Source organism: Mercenaria mercenaria, chromosome 2, assembly GCF_021730395.1.
Source record: "Mercenaria mercenaria strain notata chromosome 2, MADL_Memer_1, whole genome shotgun sequence".
NCBI classification, from domain to species: domain Eukaryota; kingdom Metazoa; phylum Mollusca; class Bivalvia; order Venerida; family Veneridae; genus Mercenaria; species Mercenaria mercenaria.
Window position 1 is genome coordinate 3,657,701 of NC_069362.1, and position 23,741 is coordinate 3,681,441.

General features: G+C 37.0%; 1 protein-coding gene across 1 annotated transcript in view; it reads left to right on the forward strand.

Moving 5' to 3' along the window:
* LOC123563047 (cytosolic Fe-S cluster assembly factor nubp1-A-like) overlaps window positions 1-23,741 on the forward strand; it is a 44,148-nt gene that overhangs the window by 11,787 nt on the left and 8,620 nt on the right. The window contains exons 4-6 of the mRNA XM_045355613.2: window positions 17,823-17,891; window positions 19,457-19,489; window positions 23,017-23,107. Of these exons, the coding sequence (XP_045211548.2) occupies window positions 17,823-17,891; window positions 19,457-19,489; window positions 23,017-23,107 (193 nt within the window). The remainder of the gene's footprint in view (window positions 1-17,822; window positions 17,892-19,456; window positions 19,490-23,016; window positions 23,108-23,741) is intronic.

Genomic DNA, 23,741 nt, shown 5'->3' on the forward strand with positions numbered 1-23,741 from the left:
GCCTGAATTCTCCTTTTTAAAAGACAATTTTCTGTTACGTGTTGAAAGAATTGGTCACTTAATGGTTGAATATAAATCACAAATTGTTAATGCAGTAAACTAAATAATATTATTATTTTTATGTAAATGTAAATTTGATTCTTTAACTTGACAGAGATGCCCATATCAATTTCAACACATGTTTTTGTGAACTATTAACAAAACCATTAATTAGTTAGCCCTTATTCTGCTAAATTTCTATAATGAACTTGTCCATCTTTCAATTTGGACAGTACCATTAACCTTTCAAAGGGATGCTTACCAAAAAGATACTGACTAAATGGACAACAGTGTAGATCTTGATCAGACTGCATGGAATCTGATGTGCATTCTGAACTTGCAAAGGCAGAATCAGTCTTGTCCAGCATGATAAGGGTTAAAACCTGGCACAAAAGAACAACCTTAAATACATTTATCAAGAGCCTTTATAAATGACTTTAGATTTCACCATATTCTATATGACAGTGGGAGAAGTGAGGTGTTTTGTAACAAAGAGTTATGTCCCATTTATCTGTAACAAGTCCAAAGCAGTTAGCGTATTCTTATAAAATTTTGTTTCTGCATTTCTTCTCATAGTGTATGACAGTGTATATATATTTGTGTCTCCCACCACACAGTGGTGTGGGAGACATATTGATTTACTCCAGTCTGTGTGTGTGTCTGTCTGTCACAAAGCTTGTCTGCACTCTAAGTCGAACATTTCTCATCTGATCTTCACCAAACTTCAACAAAATGTGTCTGCCAATAAGTGCTCGGCCAAATTCGATAATTAGCCAAATCGGCCTAGGCACTTCGGAATTATTGCCCTTGAATTACCAAAAACACTTAGATTTCTTGCGCAGTTTTGCCCCCAAACCGCGTCCTTTTGGTGTCAACAAAGCGCATGCACATGTGGATTAAGTAAACAGTATATAAAGACTGACTTTCTATTTAGATGATTAGGCAGTTGTGGGAGACATGCACTTTTCTCAAAAAACATCTCTAGTTTCCATTGTATCTATGTTAGACAGTTTGGTTTACAGTTGAAAATAAGATACCCTGGTTATATACTGTTCAATGCAGTTTGGTTTACAGTTGAAAATAAGATACCCTGGTTATATACTGTTCAATATTGTGAGAAAGCTTGCATGTTAGACAGATATAAACATTTTTAGCTCACCTGAGCACGAAGTGCTCAAAGGTGAGCTTTAGTGATCACCCTGTGTCCGGCGTCCGTCGTCGTCCGTCGTCAACAATTTGACTGTTAACACTCTAGAGGTCACATTTTTGGCCCAATCTTAATGAAACTTGGTCAGAATGTTACCCTCCATAAAATCTTGGACGAGTTCGATATTGGGTCATCTGGGTTCAAAAACTAGGTCACCAGGTCAAATCAAAGGAAAAGCTTGTTAACACTCTAGAGGTCACAATTTTGACCCAATCTTAATGAAACTTGGCCAGAATGTTACCCTCCATAAAGTCTTGGACGAGTTCGATATTCGGTCATCTGGGGTCAAAAACTAGGTCACCAGGTCAAATCAAAGGAAAAGCTTGTTAACACTCTAGAGGTCACATTTTTGGCCCATTCTTAATGAAACTTGGTCAGAATGTTACCCTCCATAAAATCTTGGATGAGTTCGATATTGGGTCATCTGGGGTCAAAAACTAGGTCACCAGGTCAAATCAAAGGAAAAGCTTGTTAACACTGTAGAGGCCGCATTTATGACTATATCTTCATGAAACTTGGTCAGAATGTTAATATTGATGATCTTAAGGTCCAGTTTGAATCTGGGTCATGTAGGATTAAAAACTAGGTCACCTGGTCAAATCAAAGGAAAAGCTAGTTAACACTGTAGAGGCCACATTTATGACCATATCTTAAAGAAACTTGGTCAGAATGTTTATCTTGATGCTCTTTAGGTCAAATTTAAACCTGGGTCAGCTTCGGTCAAAAACTAGGTCACTAGGTTAAATCAAAGGAAAAGCTTGTTAACACTGTAGAGGCCACATTTATGACTATATCTTCATGAAACTTAGTCAGAATATTAAACTTGATGATCTTTAGGTCAGGTTTGAATCTGGGTCATGTTGGGTCAAGAATTAGGTCATGGGGGCAAATCAAAGGAAAAGCTTGTTAACACTCTAGAGGCCACAGTTATGACTGTAACTTCATGAAACTTAGAATGTTAAACTTGATGATCTTTAGGTCAAGTTCAAATCTGGGTCATGTTGGGTCAAAAACTAGGTCACGGGGTCAAATCAAAAGAAAAGCTAGTTAACACTGTAGAGGCCACATTTATGAACATATCTTGATGAAACTTGGTCAGAATGTTAATCTTGATGATCTTTAGGTCAATAGGTCAGGTGAGCGATACAGGGCCTTCATGGCCCTCTTGTTTATGGCATAATAGAGCATCGATCTACTGACAGTTAGGATAGCCTCTTGTGTTAAATTTTCATTTTTATGCCACCCTTCAAAGAATAGGTGTAAATTGTTCTGCATGGTATGTTGGTCAGTCAGTCAGTTGACCATTTTTCCAATCATTAACCTTTACCCTGCTTAATTTCTGTAATGAACTTGTTCATCTTTCTATTTGGACAGTACCGTTGACTGTTAAAAGGGGAGCTTAACAAAAAGATACTGACTGAATGGCGAACAGTGCAGATCTTGATCAGACTGCATGGATGTGTAGGCTGATCATGATCTACACTGGTTGCAAAGGCAGAGTCAATTGTGCCCAGCATGATAAGAGTTAATAGGATGAAATCTTTTCTTTGGTCAGTATTTATTAAATGGTCCCTATTGTTTTGAAGGGCAATAGGTTAAAGGTCACAGTGACTGTTAGACTGAAAACATTTCCTGAATAATAAACACGGGTATGAAACGTTGCCTGCGGCACAAAATGTGCCGCACTAAAATGAAGGCATCGCGCTTCCGACGGCGCAGGCATTGCGCAGGATGTTTACAAAAATAACGAGCACGGTGAGTAAAATTGAATGTTTTTGGTTATTGTCTTGTTACAGTTAACACATTTTAGAAATCGGGGAATGCAGCGGGATGTAGTTATGTCTTGCCGACAAATCCATGCCCAGTTTGTGAAGAAATGTGTAATATTGTTATTTTGCGCGTGTTTTTTATCGGATACAGTAACGTGAAAATTACAAAAGCAGTGAATATTCCTAGTCATTTCACATCCTGCAGAAAAAGGAATGATGTATTTCTGTAGTATATTATAAAAAGACATGATATCTGATCGATTGAGATAAAATACATGTCAAGGAAAAGGCATATCCCCTCGTTCTGCCGACTTTTCAGTCCAGTGCCGCAGGCATCTCGATGATGCCGCAGGCATCGCGAGGGGCGCAGTCATCTTGAATACTATTGTAGTCAGTAGTACGTGTAATTTCGACCACCTAACATGTATTAAAATCAATAACAATGTTGTTCCTCCAGTTATTGTGTAAGACAAATTTTTCTGAACCCGAACTTTGTAATATTAATAGCTATTTTAAGAAGTTTGCAATATTTTTCCTCGCTGTTTTGGGGGATGGGGCCAGATCCCTTCCAGTTGAGAAAATCACGTCATTTTATATCGAACTGGGATTATTTCTCCTAAAATAACAATATTCAGTTACCAAACATTTCCATTTGTAAGAATTATTGATACTTAGTTCAAAGCAAGGTATGAAAACCAGCATTGGAGCACAAAAACTGTCATAACATTTGTCATTTTTCAACCAATTTTGTTGTTTTTGTTTCAGCATCGAGTTTTTTTAGCTCACCTGAGCACGAAGTGCTCAAAGGTGAGCTTTAGTGATCACCCTGTGTCCGGCGTCCGTCGTCGTCCGTCCGTCCGTCCGTCATCAACAATTTGACTGTTAACACTCTAGAGGTCACATTTTTGGCCCAATCTTAATGAAACTTGGTCAGAATGTTACCCTCCATAAAATCTTGGACGAGTTCGATATTGGGTCATCTGGGTTCAAAAACTAGGTCACCAGGTCAAATCAAAGGAAAAGCTTGTTAACACTCTAGAGGTCACAATTTTGACCCAATCTTAATGAAACTTGGTCAGAATGTTACCCTCCATAAAGTCTTGGACGAGTTCGATATTGGGTCATCTGGGGTTAAAAACTAGGTCACCAGGTCAAATCAAAGGAAAAGCTTGTTAACACTTTAGAGGTCACATTTTTGGCCCAATCTTAATGAAACTTGGTCAGAATGTTACCCTCCATAAAATCTTGGATGAGTTCGATATTGGGTCATCTGGGGTCAAAAACTAGGTCACTGGGTCAAATCAAAGGAAAAGCTTGTTAACACTCTAGAGGTCACAATTTTGGCCCAATCTTAATGAAACATAGTCAGAATGTTATCCTTAAAAAAGTCTTGGACGAGTTTGATATTGGGTCATCTGGGGTCAAAAACTAGGTCACCAGGTCAAATCAAAGGAAAAGCTTGTTAACACTGTAGAGGCCGCATTTATGACTATATCTTCATGAAACTTGGTCAGAATGTTAATATTGATGATCTTAAGGTCCAGTTTGAATCTGGGTCATGTAGGGTTAAAAACTAGGTCACCTGGTCAAATCAAAGGAAAAGCTAGTTAACACTGTAGAGGCCACATTTATGACCATATCTAATGAAACTTGGTCAGAATGTTTATCTTGATGCTCTTTAGGTCAAGTTTAAACCTGGGTCAGCTTCGGTCAAAAACTAGGTCACTAGGTTAAATCAAAGGAAAAGCTTGTTAACAGTGTAGAGGCCACATTTATGACTATATCTTCATGAAACTTAGTCAGAATATTAAACTTGATGATCTTTAGGTCAAGTTCGAATCTGGGTCATGTTGGGTCAAGAATTAGGTCATGGGGGCAAATCAAAGGAAAAGCTTGTTAACACTCTAGAGGCCACATTTATGACTGTATCTTCATGAAACTTAGAATGTTAAACTTGATGATCTTTAGGTCAAGTTCGAATCTGGGTCATGTTGGGTCAAAAACTAGGTCACGGGGTCAAATCAAAAGAAAAGCTAGTTAATACTGTAGAGGCCACATTTATGAACATATCTTGATGAAACTTGGTCAGAATGTTAATCTTGATGATCTTTAGGTCAATAGGTCAGGTGAGCGATACAGGGCCTTCATGGCCCTCTTGTTTTTCTTTACAGTTCGGGCGTACTTTTTATAAGCGGTGAGCTGAATCCCCCCCCCCCCCCCAAAAAAAAAAAGTGAGAATCGCTATTATTGCGTTCTAGCGTTCCAAAAAAAAAAAAAGAAAAAGAAAAAAAAGGAACGCAAAACAAACAAAAAATCGTAAAAACGTGAAACTTCTTTGGCTCATCTCGAGCCATTTTTTCTGTAACAGTACATCAGCACCAAATTCACTGTTAGGTCAAGATATTTAAATACGAACGAAGAATATTTAAAATTACTGTTCCCAAGTTTTGAGTGGAAAAGAACCAATAAAGTTGAGATCTTTCGAAAAATGTGTCCAAAATGGGTCTTAACTTGTTCTGAAATTCTACAAAAAATATTAACGTACTTTACTCACTCTTTGTCGTTCAAATATGATTTAGGTCTGTGCACTGACTGTACACATAAAGTTTACGTCTGACGATAAGGAGTTCTGAATGATTTTCTTTTCCCTTTTAATATACACTGAATGCACATTCATCTGAAAATATAAAATTAACAAGATGCTTAACAATCGTTAACTTCATAATTTGCTTCTTTTCCACATAAAATTTCTGAATAGTATCGTTGTAAGGGAAGTTTCGTGTTTTACGTTGTTTTTATTTTGTCTTGTTTAGTTCCTTTTCTTCGGAAAACCAAAACTGATTTTTTCGCCATTTCTTTTTTTTCTTCTTTCTTTCTTTTTTGTTAGGGTTGGGGTGGGGGAACTCAGCTCATCGCTAATCAAAATAGTACGCCAAAACTGTAAAGAAAATAAAACAAATAATACTTGATGCTGAAACTAAAAGATCAATAACGGCTGAAATTGACAAGTTATGACAGTTTTTGTGCTCTAATGCGGGTTTTCGTACCTTGGTTTTGAAGTAAGCATCAAGATTGTTACTAATGGAGTGTTTGGTAATTGAATATTGTTATTTAGGAGAAAATAATCCAAAGTTCGAATATAAAATACGTGATTTTCGCAATGGAATCGATCTGGCCCATCCCAAAACAGCATGAATTGATTTTTTTTGTACTTTAATACATGTTAGGTGGTCGAAATTACACATACTACTGACTACAATAGTATTCAAGATGACTGCGCCCCTCGCGATGCCTGCGGCACCATCGAGATGCCTGCGGCACTGGACTGAAAAGTCGGCAGAACGAGGGGATATGCCTTTTCCTTGACATGTATTTTATCTCAATCGATCAGATATCATGTCTTTTTATAATATACTACAGAAATACATCATTCCTTTTTCTGCAGGATGTGAAATGACTCGGAATATTCACTGCTTTTGTAATTTTCACGTTACTGTATCCGATAAAAAACACGCGCAAAATAACAATATTACACATTTCTTCACAAACTGGGCATGGATTTGTCGGCAAGACATAACTACATCCCGCTGCATTCCCCGATTTCTAAAATGTGTTTACTGTAACAAGACAATAACCAAAAACATTCAATTTTACTCACCGTGCTCGTTATTTTTGTAAACATCCTGCGCAATGCCTGCGCCGTCGGAAGCGCGATGCCTTCATTTCAGCGCGGCACATTTTGTGCCGCAGGCAACGTTTCATACCCGTGATAAAGTAGATGAGATCTAGTCTGTTACTTTTGGTTCAGCTGATAAAAGGTAAATGTCGCAGTGACCAGTAGGGCTGTCATCGATAGAAACGATATCGATGTATGTCGATCAATTATCGATTCCCATTTTCAAAAATCGATGTTTTACAGAGAGAAACAAGAGCTGTCACTAATGGTGACAAATGCCCCCGCAGCACCTTGACCTTTGACCTGGTGACCCCAAAGTCAGTAGGGGTGGTGTACTCAATAAGTACTATCAGCATGTGAAGTCTGAAGGTCCTGGGTGAAGTGGTTCACATGTAAAGTGCCTTCATGCAAAAAGTTAACGTTGGCCCCTGTGACCTTGACCTTTGACCTGGTGACCTCAAAGTCAGTAGGGTTGGTGTACTCTTAAAGTACTATCAGCATGTAAAGTTTGAAGGTCCTGGGTGAAGTGGTTCGCAAGTAAAGTGCCTTCATGCACAAAGGTAATGTTTGCCCCTGTGACCTGACCTTTGACCTGGTGACCCCAAAGTCAGTAGGAGTGGTGTACTCAATAAGTACTATCAGCATGTGAAGTTTGAAGGTCCTGGGTGCAGTGGTTCGCGAGTAAAGTGCCTTCATGCAAAAAGTTAAAGTTGGCCCCTGTGACCTTGACCTTTGACCTGGTGACCCCAAAGTCAGTAGGGGTGGTGTACTCAATAAGTTCTATCACCACGTGAAGTTTGAAGATCCTGGGTGCAGTGGTTCGCGAGTAAAGTGCCTTCATGCAAAAAGTTAACGTTGGCCCCTGTGACCTTGACCTTTGACCTGGTGACCCCAAAGTCAGTAGGGGTGGTGTACTCAATTAGTACTATCAGCACATGAAGTTTGAAGGTCCTGGGTGCAGTGGTTCGCGAGTAAAGTGCCTTCATGCAAAAAGTTAACGTTGGCCCCTGTGACATTGACCTTTGACCTGGTGACCCCAAAGTCATTAAGGGGGTGTGTACTCAGTAAGTACTATCAGCATGTGAAGTTTGAAGGCCCTTGGTGCAATGGTTCGCGAGTAAAGTGCCTTCATGCAAAAAGTTAACGTTAGCCCCTGTGACCTTGACCTTTGACCTGGTGACCCCAAAGTCAGTAGGGGAGGTATACTCAATAAGTACTATCAGCATGTAAAGTTTGAAGGTCCTGGGTGCAGTGGTTCGCGAGTAAAGTGCCTTCATGCAGAAAGTTAACGTTGGCCCCTGTGACCTTGACCTTTGACCTGGTGACCCAAAGTCAGTAGGGGTGATATACTCAATAAGTACTATCAGTATGTGAAGTTTGAGGGTCCTGGGTATAGTGGTTCGCGAGTAAAGTGCCTTCATGCAAAAAGTTAACGTTGTGACTAACTAACTAACTAACGAACGAACGGACGGACAGTTGAAAACTAATATGCCTCCCTTTGGGGGCATAAAAACTATCCAGATAAACACTCAGACCCTCAAAAACAACTTAAGTTCACAAAGTTGTAAATTTGGATAAATGCAAAAAAGAAGTGAAGGCAAAATGAAAATGAAAGATTTTATTAATTTTTATTTATTTCTTTTATTTCATAAATACAAATACATCACAATCAAACAGTAATATGAAAAGTAGGCAATAAAACTAAAAATAGCATTTACAGGAAGGTATATAGTATGCATATGAACAAATAAGTTGTTAATCTAACTTAATAATCGATATATTGATGTATCGTCGATATTTGTGTTCTGGTATATCGGTATCGTCGATATGCCCAAGACCCAATCAATGACAGTCCTAGTGACCAGCAAATGAAACTTATTTCAGATCAATAACTTGAGAAATCTGGGGCCTGTTGTCAATCTTCATAGGATGATTGTCTCTTGTCAGTAGTTGGCCACATGGACCTTTGGCCGTCAACATACAAAGCATGTCTATGGTCCTGAAGAAGATGGTCCCTTGTTTTTGTGTCATTAAGTCAGATGTCAAGGTAACAGCATATTGCATATGGCTTTTAATGTGACATAATCTGGTCACATGACCACAGAAGAGCATTGTATACAGGAGGCAGCTTTAGGCCCTTGTCCCTGTTACATATTTGATTTCAGTGCGCATTCTTGACATGTTCTATTTTTGCTTTCTCAGTCTCCTCCATCTGTGAAGACTCAGCAAGAATGGAACCCGACTAAGTCATATGACCTGTAGTGGTCATACAGCAGTCAGCTGATCAAGGCAGTGCTAGAGATCAACTTATATGAAGTGAACTTTTGCTTAGTGTCTGGAATTACTATCTAAAATTCGAACTAGGAAACAGCATATTTAATTCTTCTAATCTGTGGGATGCAATATTATGATCTTATTTATGATCTGCAAGAACAGTTTATCAGAGAATCTTTATCTGCTTTTGTTGAAGTTATTGTCATTCCAAGACAATATGCCGTGCTGGTTGATGGAATGGCTTTGGCACTTAAATGAAATAAAATTTATTCATCATTTTAATATTAAATCAAGTTCACCATCAGCCGAAAACATTCAAACTGCAATTACTGAAAATCTCATCAAAATCAGTAAATATTTAATGTATTTATGATTTCTGAATAATAGTGGATGAAAGTCAAAAATTGCTGTCAAATTGCCTTGGGGATTCTGCTATCTTGTGATGGTCTCCGTAGGTTTTCAAATTAAATATGATTACAGTGCGGCAAGCAGTCATCCAGCAACGGATGCTAAGACACAGACATGATCGTAATTTAAGTGGTACATATGAAATTTAATTAGCGATTCACCATTGAATTCCCATCCAACACAGTTACCTGACCAAATCTTAGGGTGCCAGTAGGTATGCTGTTCTTTCATGTACATAAAATCAAGAAAATGGTTCAAGTGTACATGAATGAAATATTATCTGTGGTATTTTCTACAGTTTTGGAGTTCTTTATGACGAAAGAAATAGGTGCCAATTATATCTATGTCATGGTGCGAAAAGACCCCTTTCTGGGCACCTGAATAGAAAATTGTAAATTCTTAATACAACTTAGTAGGGTCACAAGAAAATTGAACAAGCTAATACTTGTTTTTATGTGCAAAACTGTGAATTATTTACACAGACAAGTAAAATACTGCTAAAAAGCTCAATTTTTATCGTACTTACTGCTCACACAAGTATAGACTGAATGGAAAACTGTTGTAAGTTGATTTACAAGTGCAGATATTTACAACAGTTATTTGTACCAAGTTTAAGTTTCAAGTTTATTGAATAAGCTGGGCACTGGCGCCAGATCAGAAGGAAAATGCCTCTGTACATGTTATACCCTACCCTAGGTATTCTATAAGAACCATGGTCGTGAACGGGAAAATATACTAACCCGTTTCAATCGCGCATTTCATACCTAAAACACGCAGTGCGGTAAATGTGTACTATGGATATCAAACAAGTGGTAATTTATCTTCCATTGTGTACCGGTCACATTTTTTCAATACATCTTATCTTAGAAAAACCACACGTAGTTTATAGTAATTTCAACATTACACAAAAAACTTGCTTGAACTTCCCTGGTGAAGTTCCGTTCTAGATTACAAAACCATTCTGATTGGCTGTTGTGAAAATGTACGTCAATCGTCATTTTACTACACGTGTTCGCTAAAATGTGAAAATGCAGCATTAATGTGCAAAATGAATAAAATAAACAGAACAGATGCAGACCAATGTACGATTTCAAATTAAAGATCATATACAAGATGAATTTCATTCATCATTTCGAGTTTTAGTGTGAAATTGTGATTTTTTTAAATTCTGTTTTTGTTTCTTTACGTTTCGCCAAACATGTGCACACTGACGTGACCTCTAGACCGGATATTCATTAGGGAAGGTCAAGCAAGTTTTTCTGTAACGTTGACGAAAGCATAAAATATGTTGATAATCTCAGCAATATGGAATATTGAGACAATGTGTCTGGTGCACGATGGAAGATAAATTATCGCTTGTTCAATAAACTAGGTACCCATTCACCGAAGTGCACGTTTAAGTTGAGAAATGTACGATTGAAACGGGTTAGTGCACTTTTCCGTTCATGACCATGGTTCTTATAGAATACCTAGGGGTAGGGTATAACATGTACAGCGGCATTTTCCTTCTGATCTGGCGCCAGTGAAGCTGGGCCTCTTAGCAGTCACATAAACAATAATACAATGAACATTTCTGACAATAATATGTGAAATGATATGTTGAAATACCCAATGAAATCCACAGAATAAAATGATACCAGATGTTATTAAGATTTTTAGTATAGTCAAGAATGTAATATGACTACATACCATACATACAGCGAAACCAATTAATCAAACAACATCATAATTTGTTTGCAGAATATTGCAAGTTTTAACAGTGTGTTTCTCCCTTTGCTATTCATTAACATAGATAGGATGATATAGCATGTTCTCTAGCAATATATTTTCTTCTATCAGCATTAAAAAATTGACAGTTAAATAAGATAGGGTTATTATAACAGTAGCCCGATTTGGTATGCTGTATTTGGCTCGAGTGGATTTTTGCCTGATGGGATCTCACGAGCCGTGCAAGCGCCACAAAATCCACGAGAGCCGAATACTGTGAAATCATAATATTCTTGGGTGACTAATTTTTGTGGATTTCGTGGTTGAGTCAATCCTTGAAATTTAATCCCAACGAACAAGTAAAATTCTCATTCATTTTATGTTCAAAAGTTGTAATCAAAGAATTCATATCCCCACGATTTTTGAATTGCCGTTTTTACCAAAATCAAGAAATTTCATGCCCATGAAATTAAATTATTATATACCTCTACTGCTTTGTTTGTTGTTTTGTTATTGAACAAAATCTTCAATGTTTATCGATATTAAAATTGAACTAAATGAAGTTTTTATGTGCACTGTTTATAGAACTGTGTCTGGTCATGCAATATATTAATGAAAGTAGTCCGACAGCATACAATACGAAAGGTACAATACGGAATTTAAAAGGTACAATACAGAATTTTTTTCTGCCTGTCCATATTTAATTGTGAAATACAAGCCGATTTTTTTACAGAAAATATACATATTGTTTTTGCCCCGTCCATCCGTCACACTTCATTTCCAATCAATAACTGGAGAACCATTTGACCTAGAACCTTCAAACTACATAGGGTGGCGGGGTTTATGGAATAGACGACACATATTCAGGAATCATCCTAGGTCAAAACTTTAGGGAGAAGTGACTTCTCCTTCTCCACAGAATTTAGGGAGAAGTCGAGGAATTTAAGGAGAAGATTCGGCATAGTATTTAGTTTCGCGCCTATATATCCACTTTTGATGGGTCTTGCTATAACTTATAAATTTAGTAATAAGTTAAGGAAATTGAATATTGCATTATTATTATCATGAATTTCTAAAGAAAGTACAAACTGAGCTATGAAAAAAGTCGCCTTTAAATTTTTATCCAAAATTTACATGTCCAAAACTCTTAAATTTATCAGGAGCACAATGTAAACCCCGTGAAAATTTTCATACACATTTTGATTCTCGTGCTTTAATAATGCCTGATTTTTGCATCAACTTATTCAGATTTATACATCTAATTGATTTATTTATTAATCTTTTCGAAAATAATACCAAACTTGTAAATATTGGCGATCTTTTTACAATATTTTGTTCGCGGAATCATTTTTAGCCCATCTGATCTTTTGAAAAAAAAAAATGATGAGTTATTGTCATCACTTGATCGGTGTCGGCGTCGACTGGTTAAGTTTTATGTTTAGGTCAGCTTTTCTCCTAAACTATCAAAGATATTGCTTTGAAACTTGCAACATTTGTTCACCATCAATAGCTGACCCTGTACAGCAAGAAACATAACTCCATCCTGCTTTTTTCAATTATGGCCCCTTTTGGACTTAGAAAATATCAGATTTCTTGGTCAAGTTTTATGTTTAGGTAAACTTTTCTCCTAAACTATCAAAGCTATTGCTTTGAAACTTGCAACACTTGTTCACCATCATAAGCTGACCCTGTACATCAAGAAACATAACTCCATCCTGCTTTTTAGCTCACCTGTCACAAAGTGACAAGGTGAGCTTTTGTGACCGCGCGGCATCCGTCGTCCGTGTGTACGTCTGTACGTCCGTAAACTTCTGCTTGTGACCACTCTAGAGGTCACATTTTTAATAGGATCTTTATGAAAGTTGGTCAGAATGTTCACCTTGATGATATCTAGGTCAAGTTCGAAACTGGGTCACGTGCCGTCAAAAACTAGGTCAGTAGGTCTAAAAATAGAAAAACTTTGTGACCTCTCTAGAGGCTATATTTTTCACAAGATCTTCATGAAAGTTGTTCTGAATGTTCACCTTGATGATATCTAGGTCAAATTCGAAACTGGGTCATGTGCCATCAAAAACTAGGTCAGTAGGTCAAATAATAGAAAAACCTTGTGACCTCTCTAGAAGCCATATTTTTCAATGGATCTTCATGAAAATTGGGTCATGTGGAGAAGGTGAGCGATTCAGGACCATCATGGTCCTCTTGTTTCAAGAATTATTGCCCCTTTTGGACTTAGAAAATCAGATTTCTTGGTTAAGTTTTATGTTTAGGTCAGCTTTTCTCATAAACTGTTAAAGCTATTGCTTTAAAACTTGCAACACTTGTTCACCATCATAAGCTGACCATGTGCAGCAAAAAACATAACTCTGTCCTGCTTTTTGCAAGAATTATGGCCCCTTTTGGACTTAGAAAATCATGGGTAGGACAATTTTAAATCATGGGGTAAAACAATTTTTTTCTATTATACAAAAAAATCAGATGAGCATCAGCACCCGCAAGGCGTTGCTCTTGTTTATCCACAGCGCCCGGGCAATTCATTTACAGAAATTGGCCGTATTTGAAAGAAATTTTGAAGGAATTTATAATAAAATCAAGAAATAATATACAATTGATGCATAAGATCATGTTGAAGGAAGTTTAAGTCTGCACTCGTTAAGTATATCGGCTTTTTACGTGCTGATTGAAATTTTCCAAATGGTGGTGGGTTACAATATTATTGATAACCTACAGAGGGATATTAACGCTATGATTGGTTGAAGCTTGATAGGCGAGTAGGTGGGGTTGACCATGGATTTATCGATAATTTAATCTAGTATATTACGATGTGTGTGCATCAAGTTTTACAACCTTAAGTTTACAGATTACAACACTCTAAAAAAACTTGGCGATTCGGATTTCGCCCAGAAGCAATAATTAGGCGAAGTGGCCGACCTTACAGCGGTGATATCACTCGAATCGCCCTGTAGGATGATCCCTGATATTGTTTTTGGGGTCACTCCATTAAAGGCCAAGGTCACAGGGGCCTGAACATGGAAAACAATTTCCGATAAATAACTTGAGAACCACTTGACCCAGAATGTTGAAACTTCATAGGGTGATTGGACATGCAGAGTAGATGACCCCTATTGATTTTGGAGTGTCACTCTGCTAAAGGTCAAGGTCACAGGGGCCTGAACATGGAAAACGCTTTCCGATCAATAACTTGAAAACCACTTGACCCAGAATGTTGAAACTTAATAGGATGATTTGACATGCAGAGTAGATGACCCCTATAGATTTTGGGGGTCACTCTTTAAAAGGTCAAGGTCACAGCGACCAGAACATGACAATTCATTTCTGGTCAGTAACTTGAGAACCATTTGACCTAGAACCTTCAAACTTCATAGGGTGATAGAACTTACAGAGTAAATGACCTCTATTGTTTTAAGGCTCACTCCATCAAAGGTCAAGGTCATAGGGGCCATATGTCCGTCACACTTCATTTTTGATCAATATTAAAACTGGAGAACCATTTGACCTAGAACCTACAAACTTCATAGGGTGATTGGGATTACAGAGTAGGTGACTGCTATAAGTTTTGGGGTTACTAGATCAAGGGTCAAGGTCACAAGGGCCTGAACATGGAAAACTGTTTCTGATCAGTAACCCCAAGAACGACTTGACCCAGAATGTTGAAACTTCCTAGGATGATTGGACAAGCAGAGTAGATGACCCCTTTTGATTTTTAGGTCACTTGATCAAAGGTCAAGGTCAAAGGGACTAGAACATGGAAAACAGTTCCTGATCAATAACTTAAGAACCTTCAACTTTTGTAGGATGATGGGACTATCAGAGTAGATGACCCTTATCGTTTTTTGGGTCACTCGAGCTGAGGTCAAGGTCACAGGGGTGTGAACATGGAAAACAGTTTCCGATCAGTAACTTGAGAACCACTTGACCCAGAATGTTGAAACTTCATAGGATGGTAGCCTATCCCTATTGTTAGCCAGCCATCAGTGTCTCTTTGACTTTTGCTCCTGTCCCTAATTGACGTCTTGCCTGTTACGATTTTGCATTGGGAGAGACATGCGCTTTTCTGCAAAAGCATCATCTAGTTTTATTATGCCCCCGGCATCTACTGATGCGGGAGGCATATTGTGATTGTCCTGTCCGTCCGTACGAGGTTAACCAAATGGGACTGTTTCGTCTAGCATCAATACCCTTACTAGAATGACTTGATACTAATGCAGATGTAACCTGTGACCATTCCTCATCTTCAGACATCACCTGACCTCAGTTTGACCTTGACCTCATTTTGGACTTAGGTTGCTTTATATGGGCCATCTCTTGGTTAACCAAATGGGACCGTTTCGTCTAGCATCAATACCGCTTACAAGAATGAATTGATACTAATACAGATGTAACCTGTGACCGTTCCTCATCTTCAAACATCACCTGATCTCAGTTTGACCTTGACCTCGTTTTGGACTTAGGTTGCTTTGTATCGACAAGGATGCCACCGGAGACATAAAGCGTTTATTGGATGCAGCTCCTTGTTTTATGGTTATGGTTTTTTCTTTATTTTACAGAGTTCTGAATTTCGGAAAAAGGTCTGTAAATCCTAACAAGTAGTTTATGAAAGGCTGAATTTAATTTATAAGTATGCAATAACAAATTTAGAGTGAAAAAGAAAACATTCGTGACTAGCAATTCTTGTTTTGTAACAGGAAATTTTGAGCATGAAAAGAATTGTAAATGAGATTATGTAGATATGGTATTAAGTTTCATAGTACCAATAATTACTACAATCAGCCCCTTTAATCAAAGTAGTTTTGTAGTTTGTCAAAGGTAGAAATGGCATTTCACTTTACTTTCACTGCCGGTGATAGAGATTAAATCATTCTGCCAAACCTTTTATCAATACCCTCAAAGAATAAATTGTGTTTTAATGGCTGATAAGGGAAAAGAAAGTCAATTTATTTTCTATCGGAACTGTTTAAATATGTATAGGGAACTGCATGCAACAATGGTTAAATAAAACTCGTATTTTATTTACCATGCTTGGGAGTTGATGGTTAATAGGCTTAGCTCATTAAAAATCTTTGTTACCGGGGAACTTCGTCATTGTCATAATAATGAAAATTGCCATGTCGATATTCAGCATTTTATGTATGAAAGATTTATAGGAACTGTATGCAGTTATTGGTAATACATGCTTTACTTATCATGCAAATTCAGTTGTTATAACTTGTGCCTTGTCGATAATAGATATTATATATGTAAGATTTATAGGGACATGTGATGAAACTTTCTTGTTTTATTCACTATTTCAGAGCTTGGTGGGTAATTGGTTGTGAACACTGCATGGAACATTTAACATTTATCATTGTGTCTAGATCTATACTTTTTGATTTCTGTTGACTGTTCAATTAACTATTCAGTCACTTTGAATAGTTAGTGTTTCAGAATTGGAAAATATATGTGGAGAAGTTGTACATTAATTGATGAAATTGGTTTGAACTTTCAAAGACCATCTCCTCTAATGCATTGTTATACAGTGATCTATGGGAAAAGCTTATAAGGGTCCGTAATTTCCTGTAAAAAAAGTCTCTCTGTATTTTTGTTATAAAATGTGTGAAAAAATTGCCCTTGATATTTCTTTTGTATGTATTTCTGGTTATAGAAGGTCTTGCACTAGCATTATGAAGTGGTATTTAAATATGATACCACCAGAGACCTTGTATACAAAGTCACCTGCCCACCATCTCAATTACATGAGTGATATTTTACCAGAGGACTACTTTTAACTAGATGCCCATGGGCAACATGTCGAGCCTGCCCTTTGACCCCTAACTGTGACCTTGACCTTTGAGATAGGAACCTGGGGTTTGCACATGACACTCTGTATCATTGAATTAAACGTTCATGCCAAATATAAACAAGATTCCTCAGTGCATGTCAATGTTATGGGCCAGACAAGATCTGACATGACCTTTGACCTCCATCTGTGACCTTGACCTTTGAGATAGGAACCTGGGGTTTACGCATGACACTCTGTCTCACTGAGGTTAACATTCATGCCAAATATAAATAAGATTGCTCCATGCATGTCAAAGTTATGGTCCAGACAAAATCTGACATGACCTTTGACCTCCAACTGTGACCGTGACCGTTGCTATAGGAACCTAGGGTTTGCGCGTGACACTCCGTCTCACTGAGTTTAACATTCATGCCAAATATAAACAAGATTGTTCCATGCATGTCAAAGTTATGGTCTGGACAAACAAATCCAGACAGACGCACGCACATACACTGAACAGCCATTTGGACAACTATGTCTTTGCTTCCACAAGTGGGCTCAACAAAAATGAATAAAACATAAAAAGAGCCAAAATGCATTACTAGTTTATATTCAACATCATTGTCTGTATTTGGCAGTACTTTACTGACGACTCATGAATAAGACATCGAGACATACTTCAGACATGCTAAACTTGCTGCCTCTCGATTCATAGTAATGTGCCTTCCTTTTTCAAATAAAGTTCATTTTGAGGAAATTAATTTGTTTTCTTAAAGCACAAACTTCATTCAGTTTATGTAAGGAATCCACCTTACACTACAACATACTTATTTAATCAAAGAAAGAAATGATTGATATTCTTTACAGCTTAGTTTCCATCAATTTCATGTTTGCATCGAGTCACAAATTAAATCTCAGCAAATAGATAAACTAGCCATTCATTGTACAATATGGATGTATTTTCAGGTGGCAGTGTTAGATGTGGATATATGTGGACCGTCAATGCCAAAAATATTAGGTGTAGAAGGAGAACAGGTAAAGTTAATTTATATATAAATGTAAAATATTTTTATGCCCCCAAAGGGAGGCATGTAGTTTTTGAACCGTCTGTCGGTCCGTCGGTCTGTCAGTCTGTCGGTCTGTCAGTCTGTCCGCAATTTTCGTGTCGGGTCCATATCTTTGTCAACGATGGATGGATTTTCAAATAACTTGGCATGAATGTGTACCACAGTAAGACGACGTGTAGCGCGCAAGACCCAGGTCCGTAACTCAAAGGTCAAGGTCACACTTAGACATTAAAGGATAGTGCATTGATGGGCGTGTCCTGTCCATATCTTTGTCATCGATGGATGGATTTTCAAATAACTTGGCATGAATGTGTACCACAGTAAGACGACATGTCGCGCGCAAGACCCAGGTCCGTAGCTCAAAGGTCAAGGTCACACTTAGACGTTAAAGGTCATTTTTCATGATAGTGCATTAATGGGCGTGTCCTGTCCATATCTTTGTCATTCATGCATGGATTTTAAAATAACTACGCATGAATGTGTGACACAGTAAGACGATGTGTCGCGCGCAAGACCCAGCTCCGTAGGTCAAAGGTCCTAAACTCTAACATCGGCCATAACTATTCATTCAAAGTGCCATCTGGGGCATGTGTCATCCTATGGAGACAGCCCTTGTTCATTATTTACACGGTGATCCTACTAGCAAACAGTAATTTTTCCACGCCACTATTAAAAATGGGGAGGGGGAACATAATGTTATGTCTGTCTGTCTGTGTGACATGCTGCTTATTTGTGTACAAAATCATGTCCGGCCGATGACATTGTTCTGCATTGTTTCCATTTCTTTTTTGTCAAGTCCATAACTTTTGTATATTTTTGTACATAGATTTATATTCAAATGATTTGGCACAAACTTTCACCATAATAATTGATGTTTCATGTGCAAGACTTAGAACCCTAGCTGAAAGGACAAGATCACATTTAGAGGTCAGAGGAATGTAACGTCCAATCTTTTAAAGGCGAAATAAATTTTTACTGTCATTTGCCCGACTTTTCAGAGAAAAAGTAGAGCTATTGCACTCGCCCCGGCGTCACTGTCGCCGTTGGTTAAAGTTTTTGATAAAGTCATATATCTCTGTTACTATCAAAGTCTACACCAGGAGAAACAATCCCCATAACTCTGATTTAAATTTTGACAGAGTTATGCCCTTTTTAACTTAGAATTTTTTGGTCAAAGTTTTTGGTGAAGTCAGATAGCTCTGTTACTATCAAAACTATTGACTTGAAACTTAAAATAGTTATTTACTTTAAAAGTCTACACCAGGGGAAACAATCCCCATAACTCTGATTTGAGTTTTGACAGAGTTATGCCCCTTTTTAACTTAGAATATTTTGGTTAAAATTTTATAAGAGTTTTTACTGGCAAAGCTCTAATTCAGAGTCAAGCCCTGAGAAAAGTCTAGTGCACTGTCATCAGACAGCTCTTGTTAATGAAAGTAAGTCCAAAAAAAAAAAAAACAGAGAGAACAGTTTGTATAAGTTCAAAAAGCAGTTTTTGTATAAGAATGCCTATATAGTTTCTGTTTACTTCAGGTTCACAACAGTGGTTCAGGATGGTCTCCTGTGGTAAGTAGATTTTACAGACTTTATAAGAGCCTTTTGTAATGTTACTTACTACACCCATTTACTGGTTGTAAACCACTTCATATGATCTTTTGATAATAGTCCAATCTAATCATACTGACAGGGTAAAGTTGTATGTTTTTAAATATTCAGATTAGACAATGGGGGGAAACAACACCAGTACTGTGAAATACATTGTTTTATATCTGTATATTATATTTCACTTAGGCACAGTATAAATTATTGTTAAATTTATTAATAATTCGTAACTTTCAAAAAATGGCATATCTCACAGTGGAATGGTTATGATTGGGGACATATGCTAGTTGTTCCTCATAGCTGTCTGTCTTGACACCCTGTTTTGGGTGTATCTCACCATTGCTGGTTTGAAACACTGGCATGTATCCCATAATTATGGGTTTTGAAACCCTGTTTGGTATGTATCTCATGATTGTGAGTTTCAAACTCTTGTTTGGGGTTCGTCTCACCATTGCGGGTTTTAAACCCTGTTAGAGGTGAATTTCATGAAAGTGGGTTTGAAACCCTGTTTTGGGTGTATCTCAGCATTGCAGGTTTGAAACACTGGCATGTATCCCATAATTATTAGTTTTGTACCCTGTTTTATATGTATCTCATGATTGTGAGTTTCAAACCCTGTTTAGGGTTCGTCTCACCATTGCGGGTTTTAAACCCTTTTTGAGGTGAATTTCTTGATTGTTGGTTTGAAACTCTTTTAGGATGTATTTCACTATAATAATTGTTGCTTGGAATTCCTGATCGGTTTTATCTCAACATTGTTGGGTTGAAACCCTGTTTCATGAGTAGCCGAAATTTGACTGCTTCCCGAATGGAAATAAAAGGTTAGTTTTCCTCATTTTTAATAGAAACTTCACAATTTGTTATATAATTTAACCTGAGAATTACAATTCACAAATTAGGACAAAATAAGTCTGTGTTAAACTGGGAAACCACCAGTTTACCACTCTTTTATTGAAGGATAGTAACTTAAACATGACTTTTTCTAAAATTTTAACATGTGTGTGCAAACTTCCCAGTTTCGAAGGTCAAGTCCTCTTCCCTGTTGACAGATGAAAAGACCTGCTTTATTTTGATGATGCTACTCATCTTGTGTAAGGCCCCTGGTTCTTCTCGAGTACCTATTGTTGATTGTTGATCCTAGGGTCTCACTACACCATTAATATTAAAACATGTGACCTTAATTGTGTCAAGAGTGAATTAAAACGCTGTAAATCAAACAAATTTCAAAATTGTCATACAGGTTGTTTGTACATTGTATAAGTAAGATGAATTTCTGAAGTATGTCAGATTAACAATAGCTAACTGTACTGGTCAGCTATTAAAAGGTCAGTAGGTGATTTTAAGGTTTTAAGTATGTGAAGTTTATATACATGAGCATGATTTCATAGAAGTTTAAGTTGGTGCTTTTAATATAATCTGCATTACATATTATTGAAATTGTTAATTGAAATCAAAGCCTAAGCCTGTTTTAACAGGATATTCAGGGATTTTCTTCAAGACATAGGTTTATGATTTATCTGTACTATATTATGCAATGAATTAAAGGTGTACGTTAGAGTCTCTATATGAGATGGGCGAAATTTTTCCCAATAACAGAATTTCTTCCAACTTCGGATGTTGAAGCACAATCATCTAGGAAACAAAGATATGCAATAAAAGTCGTAAGTCACCAGTATTGAAAAAGAGTTATCTGCCCTTGAAAACACCTTTAAATGAAATACAATGAGGCTGTATGATACAATTAAATTTGATAGTCACTATATTACTACAAAATGTATATGTATTGTTGCAAAAAACATGACAAAATGTCCATTTGAAACTGTGATTACGGTATCTTATCCAGCCAGTAGTTAAAATGAAATACGTTTAAAAAAGTAAAATGAAATCTGATGACATTTCATAGCAATTTTCATGTGTTTCCAAAATAATGTAAAATGCGCACTCATAAAAAAAAGAAATACTCGTAAAATATAAGATTTAGAAACATTAATTCCACAATACTGTAATTGGAAGGATTTTAATTTTTCATCAACTATTCCATTTGCAAGCCTTTAAGGTTTAAATGTGTGAAACTTTGATATTGAATTTATTGTAAATTATAAATAAGAACATTTTGTTACAGTCATGTAAAAGTGACTAATTGAATATTGTATATCACTGAAATATATTTTGGTAATTTTGCAATATTTTTGACTGAATATGGAACTATAAAATGGGTAAAATAGGGTTAAAACCTTTTGAAAAATGAAATCGAAAGACAATTTTTACATGTAATATCAAAATACCTTTTATTTGTGAATGTCAGATCTTATATGTTAAAAAGTATTGCATCTGATGTTCACTTGATGAAAGATCCTTTGATCTTACATTGAAACAAATAGGTTATCATCAATTATCAATATAATATTTATTCTGCACAATATAGTTAGAAGAACTTGATGCTTAATTTCAGTCTGCCAAGTTAGCTCAATATAGAGTATAAAATCTGACTTACCAGATTGAATGGGCATGGCAAGATTGAATGGGCAAGGTTATATTGTGATTGGGAAGGTGATAATGTGATTAAGAAAAGGGATAGTTAGATTGGGCGAGGTGATAATGTGATTGGACCAGGTGATTGTTCGATTGGGCTAAGCGATAGTTTCATTTGATTGGACGATAGTTTGACTTGGCCAGGCACTAGTTTCATTTGGCTAGGCGATAGTATGATTGGGCCAGACAGTAGGTGATAGTTTGACTGGGCTGTGTGATAATGTGATTGGGCAAAGGGATAGTTAGGCAATAGTATGATGGGCAAGGCAGTAGGTGATAGTTTGATTGGGCAAGGTGATAATATGATTGAGCAAAGGGACATTTAGATTGGACTAGGTTAAAGTGTGATTTGGCAAAGGGATAATTAGATAGGGCTAGATAATGCAATTGGACCAGGTAATAGTTTGATTGGGCCAGGCAATAGTTTCATTTGGTTGAGTGGTAATTTGACTTAGCCAGACTATAGTTTAATTTTGATAGGAAATAATTTGTTTGGGCCAGGCAGTAGGTGATAGTTTGATTGGGAAAGGTGATACTTTGATTAGGAAAGGTGATACTTTGATTTGGCCAAGTGATACTTTGATTGGGAAAGGTGATAGTTTGATTGGGCCAAGTGATAGTTTGATCGAGAAAGGTGATAGTTTGATTGGGGAAAGGTGATAGTTTGATGTGGCCAGGCGATAGATTGATCTGTAGAAGTGGTAGCCTCTGTAATGATTTAAACAGGAGGCAATGCATCTTAAATTTTTGATTTATATGTTCATGTTAGTTGTCATTTGTTATAAGAAGAAGATGATTCTGGTATGGAGTCTGGGTATAATTGTTAGGTTTTTGAACTTAAATACTGATTTAACTGCTGAACATGGCACTAAATCCATTTTAACTAAGTTGGAAGCTTGTAGGGATGTCAAAAAGGAATTTTGAATGAACCAAATGTTTTATTGGTGTATTTCTTACAGTATGTAAATGACAACCTGGCAGTGATGTCTGTAGGTTTTCTCCTGGCAAGTCCTGATGATGCAGTTATATGGAGAGGACCAAAGAAGAATGGTGAGTACAATTAGAACTTTCAGTTTTGTTGTTTTAAGCTGGTCTTTCTCCTCTAGTTCAGGGAGAACACTACTCTCACACCAGGACCCTATTAGATCAGTGTCTGTTTTATTTCAAAGTATCTGTTGACCAATATAACTCAGTAGGTAAAGGGCAAAGTTACTCAGTAGGTTGCAAGTAAGATCTCCTAGTGAGCTGACTGTTCTTTGTGATAACAGAAGAGAATGTGTCTCAAGTCTTTAATCTTCCAACCTGATTTACCTGGGGGAAGTCCTAAATTACTACTGTAAGTCAGTCTGGTACAGAATCCAGGAACATTGCTCAGGTTAACTGACTATAATACTGGTTATATATTACAAACTTCAACTAAGTGAACACTTCCTTTCAAATTTTCAGCCTCACACTAATGAAAATAGCATTAGACCCAAATGAAAGTAACAATTTACAAAGTATCCCATGTAATGTAGTCGATTTCACTCTCCTCCACTACATTAACAGAAAATAACAAGACCACTAGAAAATTGGCAGGTAAAGGCTGCTATGTATTATAAGGAAATGATTTCACACCCCTTCCATTCTCCAAAACCCTACTAGCTCTGTCTTTTTATCGAAAGTTAATGATTAGATTGAAAAT